Raw genomic sequence first — 15,000 nt, forward strand, 5'->3', positions numbered from 1 at the left:
ACTTAATTTTGTTTCCTCGTTTTTTTCATTTTCCCTATCACTCAATTTATTAGTAACATTGCTCCTTCTACTTACCTCACTTTTTCTGCTAACATCGCTTCTTGCACTTATATCATTCCTTATGCTTACATCGCTTCTTCTACTTACATCGCTTTTTGCACTTATATCATCCTTTTTGCTTGCATCGCTTTTTGCACTTATATCATCCTTTTTGCTTACATCACTTCTTCTACTTGCATCACTTCTTCGGCTTGCATCACTTCTTCGGCTTGCATCACTTCTTCGGCTTGCATCACTTCTTCGGCTTGCATCACTTCTTCGGCTTACATCACTTCTTCTACTTACATCACTTTTTGCACTTATATCATCCTTTTTGCTTGCATCGCTTTTTGCACTTATATCATCCTTTTTGCTTACATCACTTCTTCTACTTGCATCACTTCTTCGGCTTGCATCACTTCTTCGGCTTGCATCACTTTTTACACTCATATCATCCTTTTTGCTTACATCACTTCTTCTGCTTACATTACTTCTTCTACTTTCACTTCTCTGTCTACTTTCACTGCTTCTTCTACTCTCACTATAATCATCATCTTCGTCATTATTCTTATTAATTTTTTTCTTTACTTGAAAGAAAAACCCTGTAATTTTACTAGAAACGTTTTCATAAAAATAAGGTCTTTTTTTAGGTTTTTCTGAAGACACATAAGAACTCTTTTCGCTAACTTCACTTCTTTCACTTTCAGATGTATTTCCATCATTGCTTCTTTTATCATCATCGTTTGATGATTTGTCACTTTCACTTTTTTTGTCGCTCTCACTTCTTTTGTCACCTTCACTTCTTTTGTCACCTTCACTTCTTTTGTCACCTTCACTTCTTCTGTCACTCTCACTTCTTCTGTCGCCCTCACTCCTTCCGTCGCTCTCACTCCTTCCGTCACTCTCACTTCTTCTGTTACTCTCACTTCTATAACTCTCACTTCTATAACTGGCACTTCTACTATCACTATAACTTCCCCTTTCATTTTCGCTATTAATTCCATAATCATCTCCAATTTCTCCCTTATACTTTTCCTTAAGGTTTATATGATTACTACCCACTTGAACGTTTATATCATCATTTACCTTTTGTATGTCGTGATATTCGTCACTTGATTGTTCATAATTGTCTTCATTTTTTTCATCCAACTTAGGATAATCACTATTTGAAAAAAAATCACTTTCTATTTTATTTTCATAATAATTTTCAGAATTAGAGTTAGTGTGTTTTCCCTCATGTGTTTCTTCTTCATTTTCATCATCTTCTTGGTTTTCTATATTTTTTTCTTTATTTAACAAATTGTTCGAATTAAATAAATGTTGTACATTTTGTATACCGAATTTTTTAACGTTTTCATTATTCCTATTTAATGATAAGCTTCTTAATTTGTTTTGTTCTTTCATTATATGAAATATATTTTTATAACTATCCTTCGTTTCGGGATAGTCATCTTCATTTTTTTCATGTGATAATGGAGATTTATAATTTCCATTTGTACATTTACTTTGTGTATCATCAATTAATATTACTTCACTTTTTAAAGAATTATTATCTTCAATGTAAATAATTGAATTAGTTGATTTGTTTTCGTTTTCTTTACATTCATGATCATATATATTTTGATAATGTAACATAGTCATTTTTTCTTTAGTAATATGTTGATTATTTATATTATCATTTTTCTTTTCTTGTTCATTCATATTATTATTTGAAGAAACATCAAAATCGTTAAAATCAGAATATTCATTTTGATCCGTATTATTATCATGATGTATTTCATTATCTTTATTTTTTTCTTTATTTTTTTGTTTATGAATATAGTGAGTAAAACTCTTTTTCATATTTTTTGTTAATACAAAAGAGCTCTTAACATCATCTATAAAAGATCCATATATATTATCTAATTTTATTTTATCTAATGTATCACATGTATTTGTGCTTGATGACAATATATCTTCATTATATGACAAATCATCGTTTGTTAAAAAGTATTTATTATTTTTACATTTATCCTTATTGTGTACATGATTTTTTTTTACACATTTTTTATCATTATCATCATCAGTATCATTATAAATATATTTTTTATTTTTATTATAATAGTTTTGATAACACCTTTGATAATTTAAATTAATATTTGTATCATCTTGTTTTTCCATAAGTAAATCATCATCTTCTAATAAATTCGTATATCTATTAGAAAATTTCTCTTGAAAAACACTAGATATATTATTTTTTAAATTATTAATATTATATATATTATTTATATTATTAATATTATTTATATTATTTATATTATTTACATTGTTTATGTTATATTTATGTTCATTATTACATATATTATCATGCATCTCATTTTGTAAATTACTATATATTTTATTATTTGTTTTAATATTAATATTATATATACCATTACGATCTACATTATCAATTTCATCATCACTCTTATTATTTTTATACTCCTCTAAATTATTCTCTTTATCATAATACATATCCTCTTTTTCTTTAACATGCCTCTCTATAGGATCCCCATCTTGATATAAATGTGTTCGTATATCTTTCTTTTTCCCATCAATATTAAAAATAACATTATTTTTTTTATTTTTATCATTAACATTATTCATTTGACGAACGTACTTATTTTCACTTGTATCTAATACAAGTTTTTTTTCGACTCCTGCAACCACAGGTTTTATATTTGAAGTATTTAACAATTTAATTTTATTCCAGTCAACATTATTTTTTAAAAACGTCTTCTCACTTTCACTATATATATTATTGTTTAAATTTTCATCTACATAGCATATAACTCGTTTATTCTTTGAATCTATGCAGCTCATTTTTTACATCCATAAAACTTTTTCTCTTTTAAAATAAATACAAAAGGCTCCACATATATATGTGCATATGCATATGTTTGATTGTATATATATATATATATATATATATATTAATTTTTTACTTAATAAAATATGGTATATTGTTAAACTGTTATGTACTATTAAATTATCACATTATAAACCTTAAAAAAAAAAAAGAAAAAGGAAAAAAAAAAATTACTAAATAAATAAATATATAAATATAAATATATATATATTATATATTATGATTTTACCATTATTACAAAAAAAAAAAAAAAAAAAAAAAAAATTTCTTTTTCCTCTTGGATATTTAAAAAAATGTAATATATAATAGTATTTATATATATATATATATTTTTTTTTTTTTTTTTTATGTGTAATTATTCATTTTACTTTGTTTGAATTCGTTTAATATAAATATTTATATTTTTAAATATTACCAAAAAAAAAAAGAAAAAAAAAAAAAAAAAAAAAAAAAAAAAATTAATATATATATATAAATAATATATATATTTGTAAATGTGGAGATTAAATATTTGGATTACATATTTGTAATATTAAATGTTTTCATTTTATAATGGGAAGAAACTCTGCATATATATATATATATATATATTATATATATATATATATATATATATTTATATTATACATTTATAAATATTGACACAATGTTTGTTTTTATTTTTTTATTATATAATTATATTCATTTTAATAGATATGATCAATTTAATGTCACAGAGAATTATTATTTTTTCATTTTTATATAATTTAATTTTATTTTTTTATTTTTTTATTTTTTTGGTTATAAAAAAAATATTATATTTCTTATATGCTATTTATGTGCTAGTATTACAAAATATACTTTTTATAACTTTCCATTTTTGAGAAATGAAAAAAGGGAAAACATAATAAATTCTTTATTATTAATATAATATTATAATATATTAATATTTCAGTTGTAACCCTCAACATATATATAATATATATTATATATATTATATATATGTATTAATATGTGATATATAAATACTTATATTTAAATATAAAATCTTAACATATTTTTTGATCGTCCATTATAATTAATGGTCTCCATATATTAATATCACAAAATAAATAAAAAAAAAAAAAAAAACATTTCATTATATATATATATATATATATGTATGATATATTTAAATTATTTTTAAATATGAAATGTTAATTATACGTGGTCCCCAATTTGAAACATCACTTATACGTCAACACATAGCATTAACAGCAATAAAAAATATAAATAAATAAATATATACATATATATATATATATATTATATATATATACATAACAAATTTTTTTTATATTTGTTGGTGTGTGTATATGGAGAAGTCTTTTATTTGATCGCTTGAAGGATACAAGGATCATTTCAAAATAACATTAAAAAAAAAAAAAAAAAAGTGGAATTTATAATATCACAATTCTCTATAAATAAATACATGCATATAATAAAGAATTTATTGTTGGTTTGTTTTAACACATCATATATATGTTACGAATTTTTTTTTTTTTTTTTTTTTTTTTCTTTTTTTCTATGCTAAACACACTCATTGTTACAAGTTTTTATTATTAATTTTTAATAAATAGACATAATATTCTTTTTAAATGGAAACTCTATAAAAAAATTTTTTTTTTTTCTCCAAATATATAATGTCCTTTTTTATTAATATAAATTCCACGGGTACTATTTATTAATATATACATATATATATTTTTATAATTATTTATTAAACCTCGTGTTCATTATGTTTCTTATAAAAAATGATCATACCTTTTATGATATTAACATATGTTTAAAAAATGAGTTGAAACAAAATATAATACATATTATAAACATGAACAAATGAAAAGATATGTATATGAGATACTTTTTTTTTTTTTTTTTGTTCCTTTATTTTTAAATGTACAAATATTATCTCCTCAAAATAATCTATAATATATATATATATATATATATATAAATATATATTTTTTTTTTTTCTAAAATGAAGGTATAGAAGAATATGATAAAAATTGAACTATATGTATTAAATATATTTTAAAATATATCATTTCATTTTAATTTTTTATTTTAATTTTTTTTTTTTTTTAATATATATATATATTTATATATATACTTTTTTTTTCTTTTTTTTTTTTTCAATTAATATTTAAATATATATATTTTTTGTTTATCTATTTTTCTCCTTTTTTTTTTTTTTTTTATACAACATAAAATATATATAGATGAAAAAAAAAAAAAAAGATAAAAAAAGAAAAAAAAAAAAAAAAAAAAAAAAAATAAAAAAAGAACGGTGTTTATAAAAATTGGTTCGTAGCCTTTTTCTTCATTTAGTAAAAAATTCTTAACATGTGTACAAGTTTTTAATATAAGGCTCTATACTTTCTTTTTTTTTTCTTTTTCTTTTACTTTTTCTTTTACTTTTTCTTTTAGTTTTCTTATTTTTTATACATAATTTTTTTTTTTTTTTTTTTTTTTTTTTTCTAATATATTTGTTTTCTTTTATTTGCTAAATATAAAGATTATTATTTTTTTTTTTTTTTCAACCTTTAAGCATTTATATTATAAATGTGATAGAAAAATTGTTCAATTTTAAAAGGTTAAAATTAAAAAAAAAAAAAAAAAAAAAAAAGTCCATAGACATTTTTAATATTTTTTTTTTTTAGAATATAATATAAATGATTTAATAAATAATTAAAACATGTGTGATTGAAAAAAAAAAAAAATATAATACGATAATAAAAATGTTATGTTAAAATAGTAATTTGTAGAAAAAAATATATATATATATAAACATATATCTATATATATATATATAATATATATATATATTTATTTATTTTATTTTATTTTTTTTTTTGGATATGCATATGTGTACGTTATTTCCTTTTCTCTTTTAAAAAAAGAAAAAAAAAAAAAAGAGAAAAAAAAAATTAAAACAATATACATTTAAAACTGTTAAATTGGATTAAATTAGTCTAGTAAAATATTGAAGGTACTTTTTTATTTTATTTAGAAAGATGTAAAGAAATATATTGTTATATGCCTAAATTATAAATATAAAAAAAAAAGAAAAAGTGTGTAATATATATATATATATATATATATATTTATTTATATTTAAATATATATATTTTTTTTTTTTTATTTAGAATGGTACTTGAATTAGTTGTGAATTTAGAAAATCACAAGAGGAGGATTTGGAGCATATGTTGGAGCCCCGATGGGAATTATTTAGCTTCTGTAGGTGCTGATAAATATATTATGATATGGGTAAAAAAAAATAATGAAAAGATAAGAAAAACCAATAACAGTAATAAGATAATGAAAAAAGCTTTAAATATATTCGGTGAAAAAACTCAGATTAAAAGTAATATCGAATTTGATATTTATGATATTATAGAAACACAACATGAAAAATCTTTAAGACATATTGAATTTTCTAAAGATGGAAGTTTTTTTGTTGTTGCTTCATTTGATTCCAAGTGTTCAATATATAAAAAAAATAACAATGACAAATGGGTCTATTATAAAATGTTAGAAGGTCATGAAAAAGAAGTAAAATGCGCCTCCATTCACCCTTCAAATAAGTATATTGTAACGTGTGGGAGAGATAAAAGTATATGGGTTCACGCAAAGGGGGACGTTGGAAAAACAGATATGAAGAGTAAGAACCATACAAATGATAAGAATGGTGATAGTGTCAAAAATGATGATAGTTTCAAAAATGATGATAGTTTCAAAAATGATGATAGTGTCAAAAATGGTGATAGTGTCAAAAATGATGATAGTGCCAAAAATGATGATAGGGTCAAAAATGGTGATAGTGTCAAAAATGGTGATAGTGTCAAAAATGGTGATAGTGTCAAAAATGATGATATTTATAAGAACGATGATAGAGTCAAAAATGATGATAATTATAAGAACGATGATAATGTTATAAATGACGATAGTGTCAAAAATGATAAAAATAACACAAGTGATCATATTCTTCAAGATGATCAAGCTTTAACAAATCATGACATAAATAATAATAATTTACAAAATAGTAATAGTTTAGATTTTCACTTTGATGCTTATCTTACAGCACACACAGAAGACATAAAATTTGTTTCCTGGTGTCCTCTAAGTGAAAATACGTTTATATCTTTATCGTATGATAATTCTTTAAAATTATGGTCCAAAATAATGAATGAGTGGAATTGTATACAAACATTAAACGAACATACTTCAGTAGTATGGTGTGTCACCTTCAATTTTGACGGATCTCAATTTGCTACTTGCTCAGATGATAAAACCATTAGGATTTGGAAAAGTGATAAAAAGTTAAACTATAATTTACATAAGTATCCTTTTCTTTATGAAAGGACCATAAAGGATCTTAAAGACACGTCATATAGTAAAGAGACAAGCAAAAATATGGACGAAGAAAAGGTTACTGGTAATAACAACACATGTGAAAATAAAAATGTAGGACAAAATGATGATACATTAAACAACAATAATAATAATAATATTAATAGTGTCAATAATAATAACAACCATGTCGTCGGAGGTCTTCATCAGACTCAAACATGTGAAGGTAAAGAACTTGCAGAACGAACCAATCAAATGACAGAAGTAAAATCAAGAAGCAAAGAAAATATAAACAATACAGACATAAATAAAAGTAATAGCCAAGAAGTTGTAAAATCTAAAGGAAAAAGTGAAAATAAAATATTTAAAAAAACAACCAACTTTTTTAGTAAATTGAAAGAAATTAAAAGTAAGAAAGAAAACGAACAAAAGAATATTCTATCAAATATTACAATAGTAAATTATTCAGAACAAAAAGATGATTTAGGTACATTATCCAAAGTATATATTCAACATAATTTTGTGCCCTTATATTTTAATAATGGACTTTTTAAATATGTATATAATTTCTCACAAGTAGAAGATAACACAAATATTAATAATGATTTGAAGAAAAAAGATCAACATAATAAAAAAAATAATATAAAAGATCATGTTACTAAAAATTTAGACAATGATATAACAAATAATATACAAAGTGATCAAATACATAATAATGATATTTTAGATAAAAATAGTAACCATACTAATATAGAAATTGAATATAAACCAAAAAGGGAATATGTTGAAGAGTTCCAAGAAACATCATTACATATATCAGAAGATACTAATTCAACAATTAAACAAAATATACTTAAAAAAGATCAAAATGTTAATGATACAAATTTTGATGATTGGAGAGTGAACAATGTTATACAGGGATATCATAAAAGAAGTGTTAGTTATATTGATTGGAATTCATATGAAGATTTAATAGCAGCCTCATCATTTGATAATTCATTAAAAATATTCAAAAAAATTAATGAAGAATGGGAACTCATATCAAATGTAGACAATGCACATATGAGTGATGTTAATTGTGTTGTCTGGTGCCCTCAAAAATATCAAGATTACTTTTTACTAGCTACAGCTGGGGACGACTGTGTCATAAATATATGGAAATATACAAAGGGATGAGTAACAAAAGAAAAAAATATGCAAACATATATATATATATATATATATATATATTTATATATATATTTATATTTATTTATTTATATTTGTATGGATATTCCCACCTGACATATATTTTTATATTTGAATATTATCATTCTGTCACACTATTCATTTTATATTTAATTTGTGTGTGTATCTTATATATTCCCATGAGAAATATTTATTTCTTTAATTATTATATTTATAATATAAATAATTATACACACTTAATATATATATACATATATATAATATATTTCTTTTTTATTTTTCTCTTCCCTCTTTTAAAATTATAACATTAATATCAATATGAAAAAAAAAAAAAATTATTTTTTATTTTTTTTTTTTATTCTTTTTTCTTGTTAGTTTTTGTGCCTTTAATTAACACGATCATAAACATTTTATTATATTAAAAAAAAAAAATTTATAAAAAGTATCTCTAATTGTTTTAATATTATATATATAACATCCATATAAAATATGTACATATATATATATATATATATATATATATATATATATATAAATATATAAATGTAAATGTTTAGTTAATTTTTCTATATCATTTTAAAAAAATATAAAGATTTATACAAAAAAAAAGAACGTACAAAAAATTTCAAAAATATATACACAAACATGCATATAATAAATAAATAAATAAATATATATATATATATATATATATATATATATATATATATATATTATATATTGTACAACGAATTAGAAATAAGACAATATAACAATCAACAGAAATATTATTTAATAAAAAATAAAATTAAATAAAATTAAATTAAATTAATATTTACATTTATATATATATACATATATACCTTTCAACATATATAACATTTAATGTTATTTTCTGTTGCGCTGTCTTCATAATATATAAATAAATATATATATATATATATATGTTTTATTTTATTTTATTTTTTTCTTTTTTTTAAACAATGATCAAACGAATAATATATAACAGTGTAAATGTAATGTTTACACATTTATAGATGAAAATGAGAAAAATAATATAAAAATTAAAAATAAAAAATTATTCATATAATCCACATATATATATATATATATATATATATATATATATATATATTTATATTTATTTATATTTATATGGATTAATTTAATTTATGAAAGAAATAGTACACACATAAACATTTGTAAAAAAACAAAATAAAACAAATAACATATAAAAAAAAAAAATTTTATGATGGATACAAAAGTAGATCAAACAAGTAAGTAAATAAAATATAAATGTAATAAAAGATACATATATACCATACATATTATATTATTTTAATATATTTATGTTATGTTATTTTATTTTTTATTTCTTTTTGTAATATAGTTCAACCCAAGTTTTATGTGGACAAAAAACTATCAAAATCTTTTGATAATAAATTGGATGAAGACATTTTTAATTATCCCTTTAAGAAAGAAAGTTTTTTGAAATCCGAAAAATTTTCTTTTGAACATACAAAAGATTCTTTATGGAAATGTATAAAAGAGAAAGCTAAAAAGAAATCAGACATGGAATATTTTAATTGTGTTAATAATCTATGTTGTAAATTTATATGTACTATTAGAAAATATGTTAAATATTTTTTATATTTAAAAGATAGTTCCTATGAAATATATAACATTAACCTATACAACAATAATAATATGAATATTATAAATAATAAAAATATTACAAATAATAAAAATATTACAAATAATATAAATAACAGCTTTAGCAATGATTACATTAATTATAACCATAACTATAACCATTTAAATAACTCAAGTTCTTCAAAACATAACAATTATAATGTAAATAATATAGACGAGAAGAATATAAAGAATGATTATAATACTTATCATAATATATATGAACAAATATTCTTTAAATATAATCCATCCTTTTATGAATATCTTATGTTTACGTTGATGAAAAAACTAATACATTACAAAAATTATATTTTTAATAAAACAAAGAAAATAAATAATTCCTATAATAATAATGATATAAAAAATATAGATGGATTTTTAATTTTTCAAAATATAAATTTTGAAGAAATATTTTTAAATACATTTTATTCATCATTTCCTTTTAAATTATTTTTACATAGTCTATATATGATTTTTATTTGTTTTATATATTTTGTTGTTTTATATTTTATGCTTTTAAAAAAAATATATACACATCCATTTATATTTCATTTGAGTGTATTAAAATTTTTGTTCGATATTATTTTTTTCTTATCATTTATATTATATCCTCTATTTTTACGTTTAAAAAGAATTGATAAAATAATTTATTCTTCATATATATCATCCTATATTTTTGTGTGTGTTACTTTTCTATATAGTTTTATAATATTTAAATGTTCATCATATTCTGTCAAAATGAATAGTAATACTTATCAAAATAATTTTGTTTTTCAAAATATGTTATTTCTCTTAATTAATATTATATATATATGTATATTCTGTTTTTTAAAAAATTATATGATTCTTTATAGTTTCTTATATAATTGTAGATTTTCAATTTTTTGTATTCTATTTATTTTTCTATATTATTATTTATTTTTTAGTTTAGATTTTTATAGAATTATACATTTACCATTGGATAATTTCTTCTTTCCCTTTCTTTGTTTTTTATTTTTTTCATTTCTTTTTATTTTTAAGATTATCATGTCTTTATATTATGAATATGTATATGAAAAAAAATATAGAATACTATTTGTCAAAAAAAATAATCTCATAGAAAAACGGATAACCAAAAGGAAAAACACGAACATTAATAATGCTTATTTTACGAAATATTTTTCGATAGATAATACTATACCTACATCGCCCATAGAAGATATATTAAATAACTTCAAACATATTTTAGAAACTATTAATATTATTGAAGAAAATCCAAACCACAATCTAACAACAAATATAATGAAAATCAAAGAAAAAATCAAAAATTGTGATAATATATTAAGGACGAAAAATATTAATCAAGTACAAATAGGAAAATACAGAAAATTTGAAAAAGTATATAATATATGGTGTTTAGACAAAATGTATCTAAATTACCCATTAAATCAAGAAGAAACTAAATCGTTCTTATCAAATAGTCTTAACAGAATATCTTTTAATTCTTTTTCTAATATGCATTCTTTATTATCATCAAAGTTTCAAGAACATTATAATGATATATATGATTGGAATGGTAATATTGAAAATATATATAAAGCAAATACTTTTATATCTATAGGTTATAAACTATTATATCCGTTAGGTGTATTAGAAGCTAATTTTGATAAAGAGAAATTGAAAAAGTTTCTTTTCAGAATATGTTCTTATTATAATGATATTCCTTATCACACTAGTCTCCACGCAGCACAGGTATATAAAAAATAATATATATATTGGGGTAAATACATAGGATTTGTGTTTATACATATAATAAGACAATATAAATAAATATATAAATTAATATATAAATTAATATATATATATATATATATATATGTATATGTTTGTGTACATATGTATGGATGTATATCCCTTTTTAGGTAGCTCATTTTAGCAAGAGCATGCTTTTCATGCTAGACATGAACCACAAAATTTCAGCTATTGACGAATTTTGCTTACATATATCTTCTCTATGCCATGATACAGGACATCCTGGACTCAATAATTATTTCCTTATCAATTCAGAAAATAACTTAGCACTAACATATAATGATAATAGTGTTCTAGAAAATTATCATTGTTCCTTACTCTTTAAAACTCTGAAAAATCCTAATTATAATATATTTGAACATTATCCTTATCATATTTTTATTTCATGCAAAAAAAATATCATCAAAGCTATTTTGTCAACTGATATGAAAAACCATTTTGAATATATTTCTGATTTTAGAACTTCCAAAGAATTTATAGATTATGATAATTTATCAAATGATCAAATATGGCAAATATTCTGTCTTATTTTAAAGGCATCAGATATTGGACACTCAACACTTGAATGGAATAAACATCTTGAATGGACACTCAAAATTAACGAAGAATTCTATTTACAAGGTTTACTAGAAAAATCGTTAAATATACAAAATAGTTTTTTATGTGATATTAATACTATGAATAAATTAGCTCTCTCACAAATCGATTTCTTAAAACATTTATGTATTCCTTTATTCAATGAATTAAATTATATATGTAAAAATAATGACGTATATACTCATTGTATACAACCAATTGAAAATAATATAGAACGTTGGGAGAGCCACAAAAATGATAATCAAAATTTAGGTTTGCACGAAAAGTATAAAGAGGAAAACTTACTAAGCAAACTTGAGCTCATCAAATTTGAATAAAAATATACAAGGAGAAAAATATATTTGATGATTGTATAAATATATATATATATATATTTATTTATTTATTTGTGTATTTGTTTTATATATTATGTTTTTTATATGAATACATCAATATAAATATATATATATATTTCATAACATGTTATATTTTTTTGTGAACACGCTATATTTGTGTTATAAATATATATATATATATTTTATATTTCACGGCTAATCTTTTATTTTTTTATTATTTTAAAGTACTCTTTAGTAATTCCCTATTTGATGAAAACAAATAAAATTATTATTTTACTCAATTTTTTTTTATTTTATAAAAATTGTGTTCATTTATTATGTTTCTCTACATAAATAAAGTGAATATATATATATATATATATATATATATATATTTATATTTATAATCAACACTTTAAGCACTCCTATATTACTGCATAAAACATGTAACACGTATAACAAATATGTGTTCATTTTATTGAAAAACAAAAAAAATAAGTAAATTTTAATTTTTATTTATAAGTAAATTATATTTTTTATAAAATATTATATATATATATTGATAGTTTTCATATTATATATTATTCCTACAATTTATATTTTTCATTTATTTTATATTTCTTCTTATATAAAAATAAAACAAGTGGACAAATAATATATGAGCATATAATATATATATATATATATACCTTGTTTTATATAAAAACAACAACAAATAAGTATATAAATTGATACAAATATAAATAAATAAATATATATATATATATATATATATATATATTTTTTTTATGTATCACACATAATTTTTTATTATGATATAAAGTATGCATTTGCTATCTTTTCTTTCATTTATTATATGGTTTATACACTGTACAGCCAAAAGACATGAATATTCAATAAAAAAATATTTTCTGAACAGTCATAATTTTTGTAAAATAAAACCTGACCCGTTCAGGAAAGATACTTTAAAAAAAAGACTATATTCTTCTGATGGAATTAAAGACGAAATAATTATCGGAACTCGTGATTCTCCGTTAGCCTTAAAACAAAGTGAAAAAGTGAGGAAAAAAATTATGTCATATTTTAAAAAAATGAATAAAAATATAAATGTAACATTTAAGTATATAAAAACAACAGGTGATAATATATTAGATAGTAAGAGTGTTGGATTATATGGCGGGAAAGGAATATTTACAAAAGAATTGGATGAACAATTAATAAATGGAAATGTAGATTTGTGTGTGCATTCTTTGAAAGATGTTCCTATATTATTACCTAATAATATTGAATTATCATGTTTTTTAAAAAGAGATACAATAAATGATGCTTTTTTATCTATAAAATATAAAAGCATAAATGATATGAATACGGTCAAAAGTGTATCAAAAACAGAAGACATTCATCATATCAACAAAAAAGATAGTGATCATAATAATGATACATTATGTACTATTGGGACATCGTCCTTAAGAAGAAGAAGTCAAATTAAAAACAGATATAAAAATATTTATGTAAACAATATAAGAGGAAATATAAATACAAGAATTGAGAAATTATATAATGGAGAAGTTGATGCGTTAATAATAGCTATGTGTGGTATAGAAAGATTAATAAAGAAAGCAAATCTTAAACATCTTCTAAAAAATAAAGAACAGAAAAATATCTGCCAACCATTTCTTCTCAAATGTAATAATAAAAAGTGTATAGATTTGTGTCATGTTAATATACAAAAGTTGAATAAAAACCTGATTTATCCTGCCTTAGGTCAAGGCATTATAGCAGTTACCTCACACAAAAAAAATTATTTCATTTCCAGTCTCTTAAAAAATATAAACAATAAAAAATCAGAAATGATGGCACAAATTGAAAGATCCTTTTTATATCATATCGATGGGAATTGTATGATGCCTATAGGAGGATATACAAACATGAGAAATGAAGATATATATTTACATGTAATAATTAATGACATACATGGATATAACAAATATCAGGTAACGCAAAAAGATACATTATATAATTATAAAGAAATTGGCCCTAATGCTGCTATTAAAATGAAGGAAATTATAGGCACTGAACAGTTTAACAAAATAAAAGCGGAGGCTGAATTGCACCTTTTAAATAATAAATAATATAATAATATAT

The 15,000-nt window shown here is 20.5% G+C and overlaps 4 protein-coding genes across 5 annotated transcripts in view; 3 read left to right on the forward strand and 1 right to left on the reverse strand.

Moving 5' to 3' along the window:
- The window catches only part of PF3D7_1209300 (telomere repeat-binding zinc finger protein), a gene marked incomplete at both ends in the record, with an annotated part of 4,386 nt that extends 1,506 nt beyond the window's left edge, over positions 1-2,880 (reverse strand). The window contains one exon of the mRNA XM_001350466.1: positions 1-2,880. This exon is cut by the window's left edge and continues 1,506 nt beyond it. Within this exon, the coding sequence (XP_001350502.1) occupies positions 1-2,880 (2,880 nt within the window).
- A 3,211-nt stretch (positions 2,881-6,091) lies between these two features.
- PF3D7_1209400 (cytosolic iron-sulfur protein assembly protein 1, putative) lies at positions 6,092-8,470 on the forward strand (the record flags this gene model as incomplete). The annotated part of the gene is made up of 1 exon (XM_001350467.1): positions 6,092-8,470. One exon carries the CDS (start codon positions 6,092-6,094, stop codon positions 8,468-8,470), a length of 2,379 nt encoding a protein of 792 aa, XP_001350503.1.
- A 1,240-nt stretch (positions 8,471-9,710) lies between these two features.
- On the forward strand, positions 9,711-12,858 carry PF3D7_1209500.1 (cGMP-specific 3',5'-cyclic phosphodiesterase alpha; the record flags this gene model as incomplete). 2 transcript variants are annotated; one of them, XM_024473385.1, is made up of 4 exons in its annotated part: positions 9,711-9,738; positions 9,852-10,898; positions 11,085-11,884; positions 12,055-12,858. In XM_024473385.1, the coding sequence occupies 4 exons, from the start codon at positions 9,711-9,713 to the stop codon at positions 12,856-12,858; spliced, it is 2,679 nt and encodes an 892-aa protein (XP_024329151.1). The 2 variants fall into 2 exon arrangements, with proteins under 2 accessions (XP_024329151.1, XP_001350504.2); XM_001350468.2 differs by having other exon boundaries at positions 9,852-11,884.
- An 821-nt stretch (positions 12,859-13,679) lies between these two features.
- Positions 13,680-14,987, forward strand: PF3D7_1209600 (porphobilinogen deaminase; the record flags this gene model as incomplete). The annotated part of the gene is made up of 1 exon (XM_001350469.1): positions 13,680-14,987. The coding sequence occupies one exon, from the start codon at positions 13,680-13,682 to the stop codon at positions 14,985-14,987; it is 1,308 nt and encodes a 435-aa protein (XP_001350505.1).
- Positions 14,988-15,000: the final 13 nt, after the last annotated feature.

Source organism: Plasmodium falciparum (genome assembly GCF_000002765.6).
Source record: "Plasmodium falciparum 3D7 genome assembly, chromosome: 12".
Taxonomy (NCBI): domain Eukaryota; phylum Apicomplexa; class Aconoidasida; order Haemosporida; family Plasmodiidae; genus Plasmodium; species Plasmodium falciparum.